Consider the following 19,914-nt stretch of genomic DNA (forward strand, 5'->3'; position numbering starts at 1 on the left):
AGGATCTCGTCAGCCACAGGGAGGAGGTGGTTGAGAAGGACTCTTACGATGACCTCCCCTGTGGCGGACAGCAGGGATACCCCTCTGTAGTTACCACATTCGGTCTTGTCACCTTTTTTGAAGATGGTCACAATAACGGCATCTCAGAGATCCCCTGACATTCTGTTCTCCTTCCAGATGAGGGTGATGAGACCATGTATTTATGTCAAGAGTGCCTCTCCGCTGTATTTCTGAGATTCGGTGGGAATTCTGTCTACACCGGGAACCTTATTGATATTTTGATTGACCATAACATAACCCCTTTGAAAACCCCAAAGTTTAACATTGCGTCAATCTTTCAAAAATGAATCCTCAAAAAATATATTTAACGAAACCTAGAGACACTTTTGTAACAGTTGGAGCAGTGCTGCTCCAAGATGATGATCCTGCTCTGGAACAGCCCAGTCGCTACTTCTCTAGGAAGCTCAATAAACATCAAACAAAATACTGGACAATCGACAAAGAAGCTTTATGTCTTGTACTGGCTTTACAACATTTTGAGGTCTTTGTAATCAATAGTGAGGGAGAAATATTAGTTTCTATAGACCACAACTCACTTTGTTTCTCAAAGTTCAGAACAAAGAACCTCCGGCTGTTTTGTTGGAGTTTGATGTTCCAGCCATTTACACTGAAAATTGTGCATGTTGCAGGGAAAAGCAATATCATTGCTGATGCTGTATCCAAAGTTGAAAGAAGGGGTTTAAAAGAGAATGAAGGCCCTGAGTTCTGACATTCTATAATGTTTGTATCCTAACTGGCAAATTTGAGTGGCTTTTGTTATTGATTAAGCCTTTCTAATTTTGGAAATTTTATCAGTGCCTCGCGCTTCACGGCAGCGCGCTGTGCCGGAGGTTCCGGCACCGAACCCCCATGATATTATTCCCGGAAGCTCATTTAAATAGAGGGGGAGAGCAGCTGCCCCCGATGATGCAGAAGGGGCGGCTGCTGCGTCCCCGGCAACAGCATCATCTCTCAGGCACACCGCTATTTTTAAAGGGCTTCGAGCCCTTCAGTGACATTTAAATTTTTACAGGTCCCAGTCTCCGGGAAATAAAAATACAATTTTAATTCAACTTCAAATCCCATCTCCCACCTCCCAATGGATAATCTATATATAAATCGTCCTCTCCCCCCAGAAAAACTTGCATTGATAACCTGAACCTTTCCCCCGAAATTGTTCCCTTTGACTCTCAACTCCTTCCCACCTTCCCTGCAACCAATAATAAGTGTTTTCCCTGCTTCCCCCTTCTCCCATCCTGATAACTTTTATTCCTCCCCCTCCCGACCAGTGTCTCGCCTTGGAAGTCCAACTGGTCTGAAGGCGTGTGAGTTCCGTCCGGCAGGTAAGTTCATTTGAATGTTAATTATCCTCATTTTAATATTGTAATGAAGGCCCCGCCGCCAAACGATGGGGGTGAGGGCTGCACCGAGGCCTCGCTGCCGCAGCTAATATCCAGTGGGGCAATCTCGGTGTCGTGGGTCGAGGTGGGCTGCTCCCACTAGCATTTTATGGGCCTCCCCGCCGCGGCCCACACATCGAGGTGCTGATAAAATTCACCCCAATATGTCCAATTGTGGAACATGAAAATATTACCTTTACAATATGCAATAAGCTATTTGATCAAATGTTTATGATGTTAACAACTTGCTGTATTTCTAAACCATTCTAATGAAAACTTTACTCCAGTAAAACTTTCTTTTCCCCAAGAGGGGACATGTGATGGAATCCATGGTTCCAAAGTTTGCTTTTTCGACTCTAACTGAGAGGGAAACTAGAATTGATTCAGAAACTAGAACTGAAACAGAAATGGAAATCTAAACAGAAACAGAAGCTGGAAAAATAACTTCAGGTTTCCAGGGAAACTGACACTGGTTAGAACCAGATAAAAGGAGACAGAGTCCTCCCCAGATTGGGCAGTCAGGCAGGAGTGGAGCACCGGCAAGCAGAAGAAAGTGAAGACTCAATCCAGGAGCTGTTTCTGTTACTTAAAATACTGACTAACCAGACCCGGCCATACAGTGCACAGGTTGTGACTGAAGGACTTGGATAAAGGGAAGACTGGTATATCCATGCCATCAAGAATGTCATAAGCAGAGCAGAGGAGGTAATATAGTCAGAGAGTCATTTACAGGACAGAAGGAGGCCATTCAGCCCATTGAGTCCATGCTGGCTTTCCATGGAGCTATCCAGTCAGTCCCACTCCCCTGGTCGATACCCATAGCCCTGCAAGTTTATTTCCTTCAAGTGCCCATTCAAATTCCTTTTGAAGTCATTTATTGTCTCCGCTTCCACCACCCTTGTGGGCAGCAAGTTCCGGGTCATTACCACCCACTGCGTAAAAATGTTCTTCCTCATATTCCCCCGATCACTTGCCCAAAACCTTCAATCTGTGTCCCCCAGTCCTTGTCCCATTAATTAATGGGAAGTTTCTCCTTGTCTAATCTTGTACACTTCCATTAAATCTCCCCTCAATCTCCTTTGATCTAAGGATGACAACCAGTTTTTCCAGCTTAACCTTTTAACTAAAATTCCCATCACTGGAATCATTCTGGTAAATCTCCTCTGCACCCTGTCAAGGACCCTCACATCCTTCCTGAAGAATGGTGACCAGAAATGGACGCAATACCCCAGTTGGGGCCCAACCAGAGCTTTATAAAAGTTCAGCATAACTTCCCTGCTTTTATACTCAAAGCCTCTATTTATGAAGTCCAAGATCCCATATGCATAGAAAATAGAAACATAGAAAACAGGAGCAGGAGTAGACCATTCGGTCCTTCAAGCCTGCTCCGCCATTGATTGTGATCATGGCTGATCATTCAGCTCAGTAACCTGTTCCCGTTTTCTCCCCATATTCTTTGATTCCCTTTGGACTCAAGAGCTATATCTAACTCCTTCTTGAAAACAAACAATGTTTTGGCCTCATATTCTTTCTGTGGTAGCGAATTCCACTGGCTCACCACTCTCTGGGTGAAGAAGTTTCTCCTCATCTCAGTCCTGAAACGTTTACCCTGTATCCTTAGACTATGACCCCTGGTTCTGGACTCCCCTACCATCAGGAACATCCTTCCTGCATCTACCCTGTCAAGTCCTGTCAGAATTTTTCCTAACTGACTCAATCTCTGCTTATACGTCAGTCTTGCCATCCCAGGAATCAGTCTGGTAAACCTTTGCTGCACTCCCTCTATCACAAAAACATCCATCCTCAGATAAGGAGACCAAAACGGCACACAATATTCCAGGTGTGGCCTCACCAAGGCCCTGTATAATTGCAGCAAGACATCCCTGCTCCTGTACTCGTATACCCTCGCTATGAAGGCCAACATACCATTTGCCTTTTTTACTGCCTGTTGCACCTGCATGCTTACCTTCAGCAACTTGTACGAGAACCCTCAGGTCCCGTTGCATGTTCCCCTCTCTCAGTTTATAGCCTTTCAGATAATAATCTGCCTTCCTGTTTTTGCGACCAAAGTGGATAACCTCACATTTATCCACATTATACTGCATCAGGCATGCATTAGCCTACTCACTTAATTTGTCCAAATCACCCTGAAGATTCTCTGCATGCCCCTCACTTTACTAACCACTCTCTCAATATGTCCTGCCAGCTTCAAATATCTATGAACATGCACCCCAGGCCCCTCTGTTCCTGCACAGTCTTTCGAACTGTCCCATTAAGTACATATTTCCTCTCCCGACTCCTTCTGCCAAAATGCGTCACCTCACACTTGTCAATATTGTTGTGATGAGGCGGGAGTAATGCACTGTCAATTCAGTCCCATTACCCCACAGGTCACAGCATACTATTAAAGTTTCCCACCTACTGTAAGTTAAGCAAATGAAACACTTTCTTAACCCCCAGAATAAAACACACCAAGCCAGGTATCTTTAAATGACAACAAATTAACTATTTATTAATAAGCTAAATCTTAAACAATATTGAGATAAAACTGTGTTTAAAAAGACTTTATTAACTTCCTTTTCGTTCTGACCCTCATGAACATACAACTACATTCAAAAACTGGTTTAACTGGTTTAAAATGATGTTTTTAATAGGAAGCTTTTCTGAGGAATAATAAAACAACTGGGTTGAAAGTCCCAGTTAGGTTAATTTTCTGGACCAGTGAGGTATCCCAAAGTCGAATAGGCAGATGCACCTCGAAGTCTCCAGGCGAGTTGATGAACAGTCTATAATGGATAGCCTTTAAAGGCACTTCAGCTGCAGTCGGCTTCACACAGCTCTTTCAACTAGGAGTGTAGCAAGAGGTTCATTTAGATTTTGAAGCAAAATGAAACGATTGATTGTCCAGAGCTCCCAGAACACAAAAGAAAACAGAAAGTCACTCCTGAGGCAGAGACTGCTTCGAGACTGGAGTAAAACGGAATTTGCTATCTCCAATAATGCAAAGAATCCTTTCCTGGGGTCTATTTTCCCCTTTGGGCAAATCACAACCTGTAGGCTAATGTAGATTTTTTTTGATGAGTGGCAAAACCTTCCTTCCTTCAAGGAGAGAATGCTTCACTGGTCTGCCAGATCAAATCAGTTCTAGCAAATCTTTACGCACAGTCAAACTGGTACAATACGGCATGTCACCCCATCTCTCTTGCTGTTGCTTAGGAAACAGACTTGCAGCTCACACACATTGTCTTCAGAGAGACAAACAACTCTCAGTTTTAAAGGCACACAGAACTCCCCCTTCGTTTAAACAACAGAAAATAAAGCACTTCCATGACTGTATTAAATTCCATCTGCCACCTATCTGTGCATTCTGCTCGTCTACATCGTGTTGCAGGTGGTTCATATCATTCTCACTGTTTGCCACATCTCCAAGTTTGGTGTCATTGGCAAATTTTGAGATTCTACTCTGTATTCTAAGATCCAAGTCATTTAAATATAGCAAAAAATGAAGTGGTCCCAGCACTGACCCTTGGAGAACACCACTGTCTACCATCTTCCAGTCTGAAAAATAACCATTTATTATGCTGGCTGTTTTCTGTCCTTAAGCCAAATTAGTATAAAACTTACCCCACACCTGTCAGCAAGGATCCTGTTCTCAGATCGATTCAGGTGTAATCTGTCCATCTAGAAGAGGTCCCTCCTGCCACAGAACTCCCAATCTCCCAGGAATCTGAAGCCCTCCCTCCTGCACCATGTTTCCAGCCACACATTAACTGCCCTATCCTCCTATGCCTACTTTCTTTCATGTGTGGCAAAGGGAGTAATCCAGAGATTACTACATTTGAGGTCTTGCTTTTTGATGTCCTCCCTAACTCCAGATGATGTATATCTTGACTTTAATAAATTAATAAGTGGAACATTTATTACATGTCACACAGCAGTATGTAATTGAAGCCAGAATTAGAAAGCAGGATGCACTTTAGTGAAAGTCCTACCCTATTGTGTACTGAGCCTCGGTCCAGCGCACACGCTCCACTCTTCTGACTCTGGCCTGATGAGTTTTCTCCTCTTCCACCATCAATGCAACTCCTTCAGCTGTTACTGCCTTGAAAACTAGAATTTAAAATCTTCTACTTTTGTTGCTTTTCTATTTCTCTTCTCTTCTCAATCTGCCTTGAAGCTGATCTGTTTGACTGTGCTTTTGGTCACTTCCATCATGTCAGCTTGACTCAGTGGGAACACTCTCTGTCTCTATCTCTCTATCTCCCTCCCCTCTGGGTTAGAAGGTTTTGGATTAACTCCAGCAATTGACACATAAGGCCAGTACTGAGGGAGTGCTGCACTGGTGAAGGTGCTGTGTTTCAGATGAGATATTAAACAAATGTTTCACCAGCCTGTTCAGGTGGGTGTAGAGGACCACGTGGGCACAAAGTGAAGAAGAGTAGGGAGTTCTCGTGGTGTCCTGGGTAACATTCATCCCTCACCCAACACCACCAAAATACCAAACTGGTCCATTATCTAATTTCCTATTTGTGGGACCTTGCTGGGCACAAATTAGCTACAAAATCCACTGAGAAAACAACAGTGATTACACTTCAAAAATAATTAATTGGTTATGAAGCATGTATGGACATCCTGAGGATGTGGAAGGCACTAGGTGAATGCAAGCTGCAGCTCAATCTTCCTCTCCTGCTTTCGCCTTGATGCTGCCAGTTCTGTTTGTAAAATGTCTTGGGACTGTCCTGCAAATGAAACTGTAAAATCAATCATTGTGATTTCTTCACGCTTCACCAGAATTTATACAAGAAATACAAATGACCAACAGGAGACAACGAGAAATTTTTATCAAATCTCGTGTGAATAAAGCAAAATTCTGGTTTCTGGATGGAATTAATTTGGATACATGGGACAATGCTTCAAATTATCGTGCATTAATTCAGCTGCTCAGCGGAACCACAGACGTTTTCCACCAGCAAATACCAGGATCTCAGGTAAAAGCCATCTTTTTAAAAATAAGCACAAGCAATTTGCTTTCCACTTAATTCTAAAGAAACATGGATAGTTTCCTGGATAAGTAAATTGAAATGAAGATTTCTAGCTGCTTTTTATCAGATCATCATCTTGTTACGAGACTGTTTGGACCAGAGTTGAGAAAAGACATTTGAGTTTGAATCAGTTTAATCTGAATCTGCAGCAGACTTGGTGATGCAGCAATTGGAGCCCAGAATTATACAAGTGTATTGAGGCCCAGATTCTAGTGATGGCATGTTTCAAACTGTAATTATCACACAAGTGGAAGGATGATACAGCGCAGAAGGGGCTGAATTTCAGAGGCCCCTTGAGGCCGCGGGTCGCGGCGCGGGGGCCGGTAAAATGCTGCGGGGAGAGGCCCGCCTCGACCCGTGACGTCGAGAGTGGCCCGCCGCATATTACCGCCACACGGCAACGGCACCACAATTAGCAGATGGTAATGATTACTTACCGATGTTGATGATGCAGCCCGCCGTCTCTCCACCGACACTGCCGAATTTCTCATTGAAAGGGCGGCCATCACGTGCCGTCCTGTTCACGATCGGTAAACCTGGTGAGTCTGCACTCTGCATTATGGAAGGGAGGGAGGATACACAGGGGTCTAACTCTGCATTCTTAACGAGAGGAGGGAGGGGGATATGCAGGGGTCTAACTGCATTCTGGAAGGGAAGAGGGAGGGGGGATACACACGGGTCTCACTCTGCTTTCTGGAAGAGAGGAAGGAGGGAGCTATGCAGGGGTTTCACTCTACTTTCTGGAAGGGAGGAGGGAGGGGGATACACAGGGGTATAACTCTGCATTCTTAACGGAAGGAGGGAGGGGGATATGCAGGGGTAAAACTCTGCATTCTGGAAGGGAGAGGGGATACACAGGGGATACACTCTGCATACTGGAAGGAGGAGGGAGAGAGGATACAGGGGGGGTCTAACTGCATTCTGGAAGAGAGGAGGGAGGGGGGATATGCAGGGTTCTAACTGCATTCTGGAAGTGGAGAGGGAAGAGGGAGACACACGGGTCTCACTCTGCTTTCTGGAAGAGAGGAAGGAGGGAGCTATGCAGGGGTTTCACTCTGCTTTCTGGAAGGGAGGAGGGAGGGGGATACACAGGGGTATAACTCTGCATTCTTAACGGAAGGAGGGAGGGGGATATGCAGGGGTCGAACTCTACATTCCTAACAGGAGGAGGGAGGGGGGATACACAGGGATATAACTCTGCATTCTGGAAGGGAGAGGGGATACACAGGGGATACACTCTGCACACTGGAAGGAGGAGGGAGAGAGGATACAGGGGGGTCTAACTCTGCATTCTGGAAGAGAGGAGGGAGGGGGGATATGCAGGGGTCTCACTACATTCTGAAAGGGAGGGGCTCTGGGATTACTAGAGGCAAAGCTGTGCTTGCATGAAGGGAGGTACTTTGTACCATCCCTCCGTTAACAGTGTACGCTCTGTGTTTGTGAAGGGGCAATGGCACACTAGGTACCCTGTTTGTGGGGCGGGTGTCAGAAAGGGCAGGAGCATGAAGGTGTTATGGATGATGGGGGCAATTGATTCAGCTGGCAGGATCTTTATGTGGTCATGCTGTGCCACTCTGAGTTTTGGCCAAGCTGGGCAATGTCATGGCATGCTTCATAGTTGATCCAGGAAAGCAGCTGATGTACCCGTCAACACCAATCCCTGCCATGTGGGGAAGCTTCGAATACATGCAGGGTTCAACTTTATTTATCACATGGAAGTAGGTTTGGCTCATTCTACATTGTGTGATCCTCTGCTCGTGAGGATCCGCATGCGCCAGAGGCAATACCAACAGGCAGGTGCGATCCATGTAGAGGCCCCCAGTCGTGAGCAGCAGCCCCCAAGTGGAGCCCGCCATTATGTTTGCCGTGCATCCACAGGCCCCACATGGCATGCCATTGGATGTCAGAGAACCTGTGTCAGAGGAGATTGCGCATATAGAGAAGGTGGTGACACGTCTCTGTGCCCTGCTCAAGGATGACCTGCAGCCCATGGGCTCCGGTGGACATCCCATGCCTTTGTTCCTCATAGTGACAGCGGTTCTCAAGCCTGACGCCACTGCAGCTTTTTAGTGGCCCAACAGAGACTTTTGTGGGGGTCACACAGTCAGCAGTGCACCGCTGCATCAGGGAGGTCACCAATGCCCTGCACTGGAGGGCCAGAGTATGTCCACTTCAGGACAGACTCTCACAGCCAGGCCCAGAGGGCCATTGGTTCTGGCACCATTGCCGGAGAACCATAGGTTGTAATGTTCATAGACTGCACTCATGTGGCCATCAGGCCTCCCGCCAGGCTACCACCTGCAGATGTCACCATTAAAGGAGCCCTCTCAATAGGTGAAGCTGGTATGTGATCACTGCAGATGCTTGCTGTGAATGTGTGACCACTTCTCAGGCAGCTGCCATGACACCAGGGTCTTGCGCCAGTCCTGGCTGCCACTGCTGTTCACTGAACTGGCTCAGATGGAGGGGTGACTTCTTAGAGATAAGGGCTATCCTTTACAGACACGGCTCCAGACACCATTGAGAGATCCCACCATTGCTGCAGAGGAGAGAAACAACACCAGCCACTGAGCTACAAGAGCCACCATTGAGCTGGAAATCGCATGCTGAAAGGATGCTTCCAATGCCTGTATGGATAGGGTGATGCCCTGTACTATGGGCTGCAAAGGCCAGCTCCTTTCTTTGCTGCTCTGCACAGCTGCGCACCCAATAGGGGCCAGGCCTGGCATGATGAGGAGAGACGTCAACAGGGTTCCTCCTTGGACAATGAGGACGCTGAGGATCTACAATATGAAAGACACTTGGGAGGGCAGATGGCAGTCAGGCTCCGCATGTGGGGATCGCAGTGAGGCAGGGATGTATGGAAGTGGCTTATCAGACAAAGGCTCTCGACTCCATAGGAACTGACATGAGCACTGCAAGACACACATCACCCTCGCTCACCTGCTGTCTACCAGTCCATATCTGCAGCATCCCTGTGTAAACCATTAGAGGCAGCAGCTGACTGAGCCAATGTCCAGGTCACTGCATTGGTGGAGATGCTGATGAGTAATGGTGGCATGGCAATGATGTTAATGCTTACGTTGGCTCTCCTAAAGGGCCAACGGTGCAAAGGGATGTGACATTGGCGCTACATGCTGGCACACATCATTCACACAGAGAAAATGACACGCAAGTTGGTGAGGAACATTTAGTGAAAGACATACAGACATTGCTGTGACACCCGTGCATTCCCATTTGTGTCATTGTTTTCTCTGTAAACCTCTGTAATACCTTTTATGCTTTCTTTTCGTCTCACATCCTGGAATGTGCTATTTTAAGATTATTCACCCAGGTGTAATACGCAGACAAGAAGGAATGTTACACTTGAGTGGGAGAAGAGGATCACAACTTCACAGGACACTAGGACACAGCAGGGTAAGTATGTGGCAGCAAAGTGGAAGGTGCTGAGGTCACTCAGCAGGTCAGGCAGCATCTGTGGAGAGAGAATCAGAGTTAACTTTCAGTTCTGTGAACTTGGAGAAGTTAACTCTGTTTTTCTCTCCACAGATGCTGCCTGACCTGCTGGGTTTCTGCAGCACTTTCTGCTTTGCTGCCAGATTGACAGCAGCCCCACTCTTCAGCAGTCAGGTAAGTATTTCTTTGACAGCTGTCAGGAAGCAGGTGCTGGGATGCTTAAAATAGAACCCCAGTACCTGCTGCACAACGGTCAAAGGGTTCCTCACTGCGTCGAATGTCCCACCTCTCCCCACAGAATATAAGGGGGGGAGGCTCGGCACAATGATGCTCATGAGCCCCCGATCGCGATATTGCGGGGGCTCTGCAGCAGCCGCTAAATGTGCGTATTGCGCTGAGTTGAAAGGGTGCCGCTGTCCACGGCGGCACCCCAATAAAATGCAGCGCGATGAGTCCATTTGGCCCATCATGCCTGTGCCTGCTCTTTGAAAGAGCTATCCAATTACAATCATAGAATGGTTACAGCACTGAAGGAGTCCATTTGACCCATCGTGTTTCTACTGGCTCTCTGAAAGAGCAACTCACTTAGTCCCACTCTTCTGCCCTTTCCCTGTAGCTCTCCCTTCAGTTAATTATCCAACGCTCTTTTCAAGGCCTCGATTGAATCTGCCTCCACCACACTCTCGAGCAGTACATTCCTGATCCTAACAACTCACTGTGTGAAAAAGATTTCCCTCATGTCACTGTTGCTTCTTTTTCAAATCTCCTTAAATTGATGTCCTCTGGTTCTCAAACCATCCACCAATGGGAACAGTTTCTCTGTATCTACTCTGTCCCGACCCCTCATGATTTTGGACACCTCTATCAACTTTCCTCTTAATCTTCTTTTCTCCAAGGAGAACAACCCCAGCTTCTCCAATTTATCAGCAGGAAAGCAGGAAACAACAGGCCAGTTAGCTTAACATCTGTCATTGGGAAAATGTTAGAAGCTATTATTGAAGACATTATAGGAGGGCACTTGGAAAAAAATCAAGGTAATCAGGCAGAGTCAACATGGTTTTGTGAAAGGGAAATCATGTCTGACCAATTTATTGGAGCTCGTTGAAGAAATAACATGTCCTGTGGATAAAGGGAAGATGGTGGATGTACTGTATTTGGATTTCTGGAAGGCATTTGACAAGGTGCCACATCAAAGGTTATTGCGAAAAATAAAAGCTCATGGTTTAGAGGGTAACATATTGGCATGAATAGAAGATCAGCAAGCTCACACGAAACAGAGAGTAGGCACAAATGGATCATTGTCTGGTTGGCAAGATGGAATGAGTGGTGTGCCACAGGGATCAGTGCTGGGGCCTCAACTTTTTACAGTTTATATAAATGACTTGGACAAAGGGACTGAAGGTATGGTTGCAAAATTTGCTGATGACACAAAGATAAGTTGGAAAGTAAGTTGTGAAGAGGAGATAAGGAGGTTACAAAGGGATATCGATAGGTTATGTGAGGGGCAAAAATCTGGCAAATGGAGCAGAATGTGGGAAATTCGAAATTGTCCATTTTGGCAGGAAGAAAGAAAAACATATTATCTAAATGGTGAGAGATTGCAGAACTCTGAGATACAGAGGGATCTGGGTGAGCTAGTGCATGAATTGTAAAAGGTTAGTATCCAGCTACAGCACGTAATTAGGAAAGCTAATAGAATGTTATTACTTATTGCGAGGGGAATTGAAAACAAAAATAGGGAGGTTATGCTACAGTTATACAGGGCATTGATGAGACCACATCTGGAGTACTGTGTACAGTACTGGACTTCTTGTTAAAAAAGGATGAAAATGCATTTGGAGCAGTTCTGAAAAGGTTTACTAGACTGATACCTGGAATGGGTGGTTTATCTTATGAAGAAAGGTTGGACAGACTAGGCTTGTACCCGCTGGAGTTTAGAAGACTAAAAGGTGACATGATTGAAATAGATAAGATCCTGAGGGGTCTTGACAGGATGGATGTGGAAATGATGTATCGTCTTGTGGGAGAATCTAGAACTAGGCGTCACTGTTTAAAAAGAAGGGGTCGCCCATTTAAGATAAAGAGAGGGTCGTGAGTCTTTGGAACTTTCTTCCTCAAAAGGCAGTGGAAGCAGAGTCTTTGAATATTTTTAAGGCAGAGGTAAATAGATTCTTGATAAGAAAGCGGGTGAAAGGACCAGAGGTGGGCGGGAATGTGGAGTTAAGGTTACAATCAGATCAGCCATGATCTTGTTGAATGGTAGAGCAAGCTTGAGGGGCAGAGTGACCTACTCCTGCTCCTAATTCATATGTTATCTATGTAACTGATATTCCTCATCCCTCAAACCATTCTCGTGAATCTTTTCTGAATTCTCTCTAATGCCTTCACAACCTTCCGAAAGTGTGGTGTTCAGTTGAGCCTGAAGAAGTGTTTTGTTTCAGTTTATCATAACTACCTTGCTTTAGTATTCTATGCTCCTACTTATAAGGCCAGTATCCCATATACTTGATTAACCACTTTCTCACCTTGTCATTCCACCTTCAATGAATTGTGAACATATATCCACAGGTGCCTCTTCTCCTTCATCACCTTTAAGATTGTACTTTTTACTTTATATTGCCTCTCCTCATTCTTCCTACAAAAATGAATCACTTCACACTTTTCTGCACTAAATTCCATCTGCCACTTGTCTGCACATGCCACCAGTCTGTTTAAGTCTATCACGATCTGTCTCACAGTTCACAACACTTCCGAGTTTTGTGTCATCAGCATATTTTGAAACTGTGGTCAGTACACCCAAGTCTAGGTAATTAATGTGTATCAGGAAAAGCAGGGATCCCAACACCAACCCTTGGACCAGTTAACCTAACATCAGTCATTGGACAGATGCTGGAGACTATTATTAAAGAAGTCTTAACAATGCACTTGGAAAAGCATAGTCTAATCAGAACAAGTCAACATGGCTGTACTAAAGGGAAATCCTGTTTGACAAATTTATTCGAGTTTAGAAAGATAGAAAATAGGAGCAGGAGTAGGCCATTCGGCCCTTCAAGCCTGCTCCACCATTCATTATGATCATGGCTGATCATCCAAATCAGCAACCTGTTCCTGCTTTCCCCCCATATCCTTCGATCCCTTTAGACCCAAGAGCTATATCTAACTCCTTCTTGAAAACATTCAACGTTTTGGCCTCAACTGTTTTCTGTGGTAGCGAATTTCAAAGGCTCACCACTGTCTGGGTGAAGTAATTCCCCCTCATCTCAGTCCTGAAAGGTTTACCCCATATCCTCTCCTATGGCTCCTGGTTTTGGACTCCTCCACCATTGAGAACATCCTTCCTGCATCTACCCTGTCAAGTCCTGTTAGAATTTTATAGATTTCTATGAGATCCTCCCTCACTCTTCTGAACTCCAGCAAATATAATCCAAACTGACTCAATCTCTCCTCAGGCATCAGTCCCGCCATCCCAGGAATCAGTGTGGTAAATCTTCACTGCACTCCCTCGATAGCAAGAACATCATTCCTCAGATAAGGAGACCAAAACTACTCACAATATTCCAGGTGTGGCCTCACCCTGTATAATTGCAGCAAGATGTGCCTACTCCTGTACTCGTCACCTTTCGCTATGAAGACCAACATGCCATTTGCCTTTTTTACCACCTGTTGCACCTGCATGCTTATCTTCAGCGACTGGTGTACGAGAACACCCAGATCTCGTTGCATATTCCCCTCTCTCAGTTTATAGCCGTTCTGATAATAATCTGCCTTCCTGTTTTTGCTACCAAGTTGGATAACCTCACATTTATCCACATTATACTGCATCTCCCATGCATTCGCCCACTCATTCAACTTGTCCAAATCACCCTGACGCCTTTCTGTATCCTTCTCACAACTCGCCCTCTCACCCAGTTTTGTGTATTCTGCAAATTTGGAGATATTACATTTAATTCCCTCATCTAACTCATGAATATATATTGTGAGTAGCTGGGGTCCGAGCACCGATCCCTGCGATACCCAACTACTCACTGCCTGCCATTCGGAAAAAGACCCATTTATTCCTATTGCTTGTTCCCTGTCTGCCAACCAATTTTCTATCCATCGCAATACACTACCCCCAATCCCATGCACTTTAATTTTACATGCTAATCTCCTATGTGGGACTTTGTCGAAAGCCTTCTGAAAGCCCAAATAAACCGCATCCACTGGCTCCCCCTCATCACTCTACTAGTGACATCCTCGAAGAATTCTAGTAGATTTGTCAAGCATGATTTCCCTTTCATAAATCCATGCTGACTCTGTCTGATTCTACCACTTTTCTCTAAGTGTTCTGCTATAAAATCTTTGATAATGGACTCTCGAATTTTCCCCACTCCTGACGTCAGGCTGACTTGTCAATAATTCCCTGTTTTCTCTCTACCTCCCTTTTTAAATAGTGGGGTTACATTTGCTACCCTCCAATCTGTAGGAACTGTTCCAGAGTCTATAGAATCTTGGAAGATGACCACCAATGTATCCATAATTTCTAGGGCCACTTCCTTAAGTACTCTGGGGTGTAGATTATCAGGTCCTGGGGATTTATCGGCCTTCAAACTCATCAATTTCCCCAACACCATATCTCTACTAATACTGATTTCCTTCAGTTCCTCCCTCTCACTAATGCCTGTGTTCCCCATATTTCTGGTGTGATATTTGTGATCTCCTTTGTGAAGATGGATTCAAAGTATGTATTTATTTGGTCAGCCATTTCTTTATTCCCCATAATAATGGTTTGGTTACCTTTTCCGTTTAACTTTTGCACCAGACAGGAATAAACAATTGTTGCAGTTCATCCATGCGCTCTTCGAATGTTTGCCATTGCCCATCCACTGTCATCCCTTTTAGTAACGTTTCCCAATCCATCATAGCCAATTTTTGACGGATGTATCTGGTAGGGTAGATAAAGGGGAACCAGTAGATGTAGTATACCCGGATTTCCAAAAGGCATTTGATAACGTACCACAAAAAAGATTAATAGGCAAGATAAGGGCTCATGTTGTTGAGGGTAATTTATTAGCATTGATGGAGGATTGGTTAACAGACATAAAGCAGAGTGTGGGCATAAATGGGGCATTTTCAAGTTGGGAGGCATTGAATTGTGGGATGCCGGAAGGATCAGTGCTGGGGCCTCAGCTATTTACACTCTACATTTATGACTTAGACAAAGATTAGATTAGATTAGAGATACAGCACTGAAACAGGCCCTTCGGCCCACCGAGTCTGTGCCGAACATCAACCACCCATTTATACTAATCCTACACTAATCCCATATTCCTACCAAACATCCCCACCTGTCCCTATATTTCCCTACCACCTACCTACACTAGTGACAATTTATAATGGCCAATTTACCTATCAACCTGCAAGTCTTTTGGCTTGTGGGAGGAAACCGGAGCACCCGGAGAAAACCCACGCAGACACAGGGAGAACTTGCAAACTCCACACAGGCAGTACCCGGAATCGAACCCGGGTCCCTGGAGCTGTGAGGCTGCGGTGCTAACCACTGCGCCACTGTGCCGAGACTGGGAATAATGTGTCTAAATTTGTTGGTGACGCAAACCTCGTTGGAAAGGTAAGCTGTGGGGAGGACATAGGGAGGCTGCAAAGATATATTCAGGTTAAGTGAATGGGCAACAAGATGGCAAATGGAGTATAATGTAGGGAAGTGTGATGTTGTTCACTTTGGTTGTAAAAATAGAAAAACAGAATATTTTTTAAAAGGTGTGAAATTGTTAAGTGTTGATGTTCAGAGAGACTTGGGTGCACTCGTACAAGAAACACACAAAGTTAACATGCAGCTGCAGCAGGCTATTAGGAAGGCAAATGGCATGTTGGCCTTTATTGAAAGGGAATTGGAGTACAGGAATAAAGAAGTCTCTATAAAATTATACAGGGCTTTGGTGAGACTGCACCTGGAATATTATATGCAGATTTGATCTCCCCATTTAAGAAAGTGTATACTTGCACTGGAGGCAGTGCAATGCAGAGTTTCTGGGCTGAGGGGGTTGTTCAATGATGCGAGGCTGAGTAAATTGGTCCTGTATTCTCTGGAGTTCAGAAGAATGAGAGGCAATCGAATTGAGACGTACAGGATTCTGAAAGGGCTTGATGGGGTAGAAGCTGAGAGATTGTTTCTGCTGGTCGGGGAATCTAGGCACAGACTTAGGATCATTCAGCCAATCATTCAGGACTGAGATGAGGGGAAATTACTTCACTCAAATGGTTGTGAATCAGAGAGTCACACAGTTATACCGCACAGAAAAAGGGCCTTCAGCCCATCATGTCTCTGCCGGCCATCAAGCACCTAACTATTCCCATCCTATTTTCCAGCACTTGGTCCGTATCCTTGTATGCTATGGCATTTCAAGTGCTCATCGAAATACTTCTTAAATGTTGTGAGGGTTCCTGCCTCTACCATCTCTTCAGGCAGTGCATTCCAGATTCCAACCACCCTCTGGGTGAAAAAACATTTCCTCAAATCCCCTCTGAACCTCCTGCCCCTTATCTTAAATCTATGCCCCCTGGTTATTGACCCTTCCGCTAGGGGAAAAAGGTCTCTTCCTTTCTAACCTATCAATGCCCCTCATAATTTTGTGTCCCTCAATCATATTTCCCTTCAGTCTTCTCTGCTGGAAGAAAAACGACCCCAGCCTTTCCAGTGTCTCTTCATAGCTGAAATGTGCCAGCCCAGGCAACATCCTGGTGAATCTCCTCTGCACCATCTCCAGTGCAATCACATCCTTCCTATAGTGTGGTGACCAGAACTGTACAGAGTACTCCAGCTGTGGCCGAAATAATGTTTTATCCAGCTCCATCATAACCTCCCTGCTCTTCGATTCTATGCCTCGGCTAATAAAGACAAGTATCCCATATGCTTTCCTAACCACCTTATCTACCTGTGTTGCTGCCTTCAGTGATCTATGGACAAGTACACCAAGGTCCCTCTGACACTCTGTACTTCCTAAGGTCCAACCATGCATTGTATATTTCCTTGCCTTGTTAGTCCCCCCAAAATGCATCACCTCGCACTTCGCAGGATTAAATTCCATTTGCCATTGCTCCGCCCATCTTGCCAGCCCCTCTGCGTCGTCCTGTAATCGAAGGCTTTCTTCCTCACTATTTATGACACCACCAATTTTCGTGTCATCTGCAAACTTATTGATCATACCTCCTATATTCACATCTAAATCATTAATGTACACGACAAACAACAAGGGTCCCAGCAGCGATCCCTGCGGGACACCACTGGTCCGAGGCTTCCACTCGCAAAAACAACCCTTGACCATTACCCTCTGCCCCCTGCCACTAAGCCAATTTTGGATCCAATTTGCCAAATTGCCCTGGATCCCATGGGGTCTTATCTTCTTAACCAATCTCCCATGCAGGACCTTATCAAAAGCTTTACTGAAGTCCATATCGACTACATCAACTGCTTTACCCTCATCTACACATTTCGTCAACTCCTCAAAAACTTTAATCAAGTTAGTGAGACATGATCCCCTCCTGACAAAGCTATGCTGACTACCCCTGATTAATGTGGAACAACTGGTCAAGAGGAAAAAGGAAGCTTACTTTAGGTTGAGAAAGCAAGGATCAGACAGGGCTCTACAGGGTTACAAGGTAGCCAGGAAGGAACTGAAGAATGGACTTCGGAGAGCGAGAAGGGGACATGAAAAAGTCTTGGCGGGTAGGATTGAAGAAAATCTACACTTATGTGAGGAACAAGAGGATAGCCAGAGTGAGGGTAGGGCCGATCAGGGATAGTGGAGGGAACTTGTGCGTGGAGTCGGAGGAGGTAGGGGAGGTCCTAAATGAATACTTTGCTTCAGTATTCACTAGTGAGAGGGATCTGGTCGTTTGTGAGGACAGCGTGGAACAGACTGATATGCTCGAACAGTTGAGGTTAAGAGGGAGGATGTGCTGGAAATTTTGAATGATATGAGGACAGATAAGTCCCCGGGGCCAGACGGGAAATATCTAAGGATATTACGGGAAGTGAGGGAAGAGATTGCTGCCCCTTTGGTGATGATCTTTGCGTCTTCACTGTCCACTGGAGTAGTACCGGATGATTGGAGGGTGGCAAATGTTGTTCCCTTGTTCAAGAAAGGGAATAGGGATAACCCTGGGAATTATAGACCAGTCAGTCTTACGTCGGTAGTGGGCAAATTATAGGAGAGGATTCTGAGAGACAGGATTTATGATTATTTGGAAAAGCATGGTTTGATTAGAGACAGTCAGCAGGGCTTTGAAAGGGGCAGGTCATGCCTCACAAGCCTTATTGAATTCTTTGAAGATGTGACAAAATACATTGATGAAGGAAGAGCAGTGGATGTGGTATATATGGATTTTAGCAAGGCGTTTGATAAGGTTCCCCATGGTAGGCTCATTCAGAAAGTAAGGAGGCATGGGATTCAGGGAAAGTTGGCTGTCTGGATACAAAATTGGCTGGCCCATAGAAGTCAGAGGGTGGTAGTAGATGGAAAGTATTCAGCATGTACTAGGTGACCAGTGGTGTTCCACAAGGATCTGTTCTGGGACCTCTGCTCTTTGTGATTCTTATAAATGACTTGGATGAGGAAGTGGAAGGCTGGGTTAGCAAGTTTGCCGATGACACGAAGGTTGCTGGAGTTGTGGATAGTGTGGAAGGCTGTTGTAGGTTGCAATGGGACATTGACAGGATGCAGAGCTGGGCTGAGAAGTGGCAGATGGAGTTCAACCTGGAAAAGTGTGAAGTGATTCATTTTGGAAGGTCGAATTTGAATGCAGAATACAGGTTTCAAGACAGGATTCTTGGTAGTGTGGAGGAACAGAGGGATCTTGGTGTCTATGTCCATAGATCGCTCAAAGTTGCCACCCAAGTTGATAGGGTTGTTAAGAAGGCGTATGGTGTGTTGGCTTTCATTAACAGGGGGATTGAGTTTAAGAACCGCGAGGTTATGCTGCAGCTCTATAAAGCCCTGGTTCGACCACACTTGGAATATTGTGTTCAGTTCTGGTCGCCTCATTATAGGAAGGATGTAGAAGCTTTCGAGAGGGTGCAGAGGAGATTTACCAGGATGCTGCCTGGACTGGAGGGCATGTCCTACGATGAAAGATTGAGGGAGCGAGGGCTTTTCTCATTGGAGCGAAGAAGGATGAGAGGTGACTTGATAGAGGGGTACAAGATGATGAGAGGCATAGATAGAGTGGATAGTCAGAGACATTTTCCCAGGTGGAAAGGGCTATCACCAGGAGGCATAATTTTAAGGTGATTGGAGTAAGGTTTCGGGGAGATGTCAGAGGTAAGTTCTTTACACAGAGAGTGGTGGGTGCATGGAATGCGCTGCCAGCGGTGGTAGTAGAAGCAGATACATTAGGGGCATTTAAGCGACTCTTGGATGATAGTAGAATGAAGGGGAGGTAGTTAGTTTGATCTTCGTGAAGGTTAAAGGTTCGGCACAACATCATGGGCCGACGGGCCTGTACTGAGCTGTACTGTTCTATGTTCTATGTTCTAATCCCTGCCTCTCCAAGTGGAGATTAATCCTGTCTCTCAGAATTTTTTCCAATAGTTTCCCCACCACTGATGTTGGACTCACCGGCCTGCAATTACCTGGTTTATCCCTGCTACCCTTCTTGACTAATGATACCACATTCGCTGTCCTCCAATCCTCTGGTACCTCTCCTTCAAAGTCTTCAAATCCAGAGAGAATTTGAAAATTTCTGTCAGAGCCCCTGCAATCTCCTCCCTTGCCTCACACCACAGCCAGGGACAGATCTCATCTGGGCCTGGGGATTTATCCACTTTTAAGCCCGCGAAAACAGCGAATACTTCCTCCTTTTCAATGCTAATATGTTCAAGTATATAACAATCACCCTCCCTGATCACTACACCTACATCATCCTTCTCCATAGTGAACACAGATGAAAAGTAATAATTTAAAACCTCACCTATGTCCTCC

At 45.4% G+C, this 19,914-nt stretch overlaps 1 protein-coding gene across 1 annotated transcript in view; it reads left to right on the forward strand.

The window, feature by feature from the left end:
- Positions 1–19,914, forward strand: part of LOC137373166 (di-N-acetylchitobiase-like) — an 82,547-nt gene that overhangs the window by 43,868 nt on the left and 18,765 nt on the right. The window contains exon 4 of the mRNA XM_068038025.1: positions 6,231–6,427. Coding sequence (XP_067894126.1) covers positions 6,231–6,427 — 197 coding nt within the window. The remainder of the gene's footprint in view (positions 1–6,230; positions 6,428–19,914) is intronic.

Source organism: Heterodontus francisci, chromosome 8 (assembly GCF_036365525.1).
Source record: "Heterodontus francisci isolate sHetFra1 chromosome 8, sHetFra1.hap1, whole genome shotgun sequence".
Classification (NCBI taxonomy): domain Eukaryota; kingdom Metazoa; phylum Chordata; class Chondrichthyes; order Heterodontiformes; family Heterodontidae; genus Heterodontus; species Heterodontus francisci.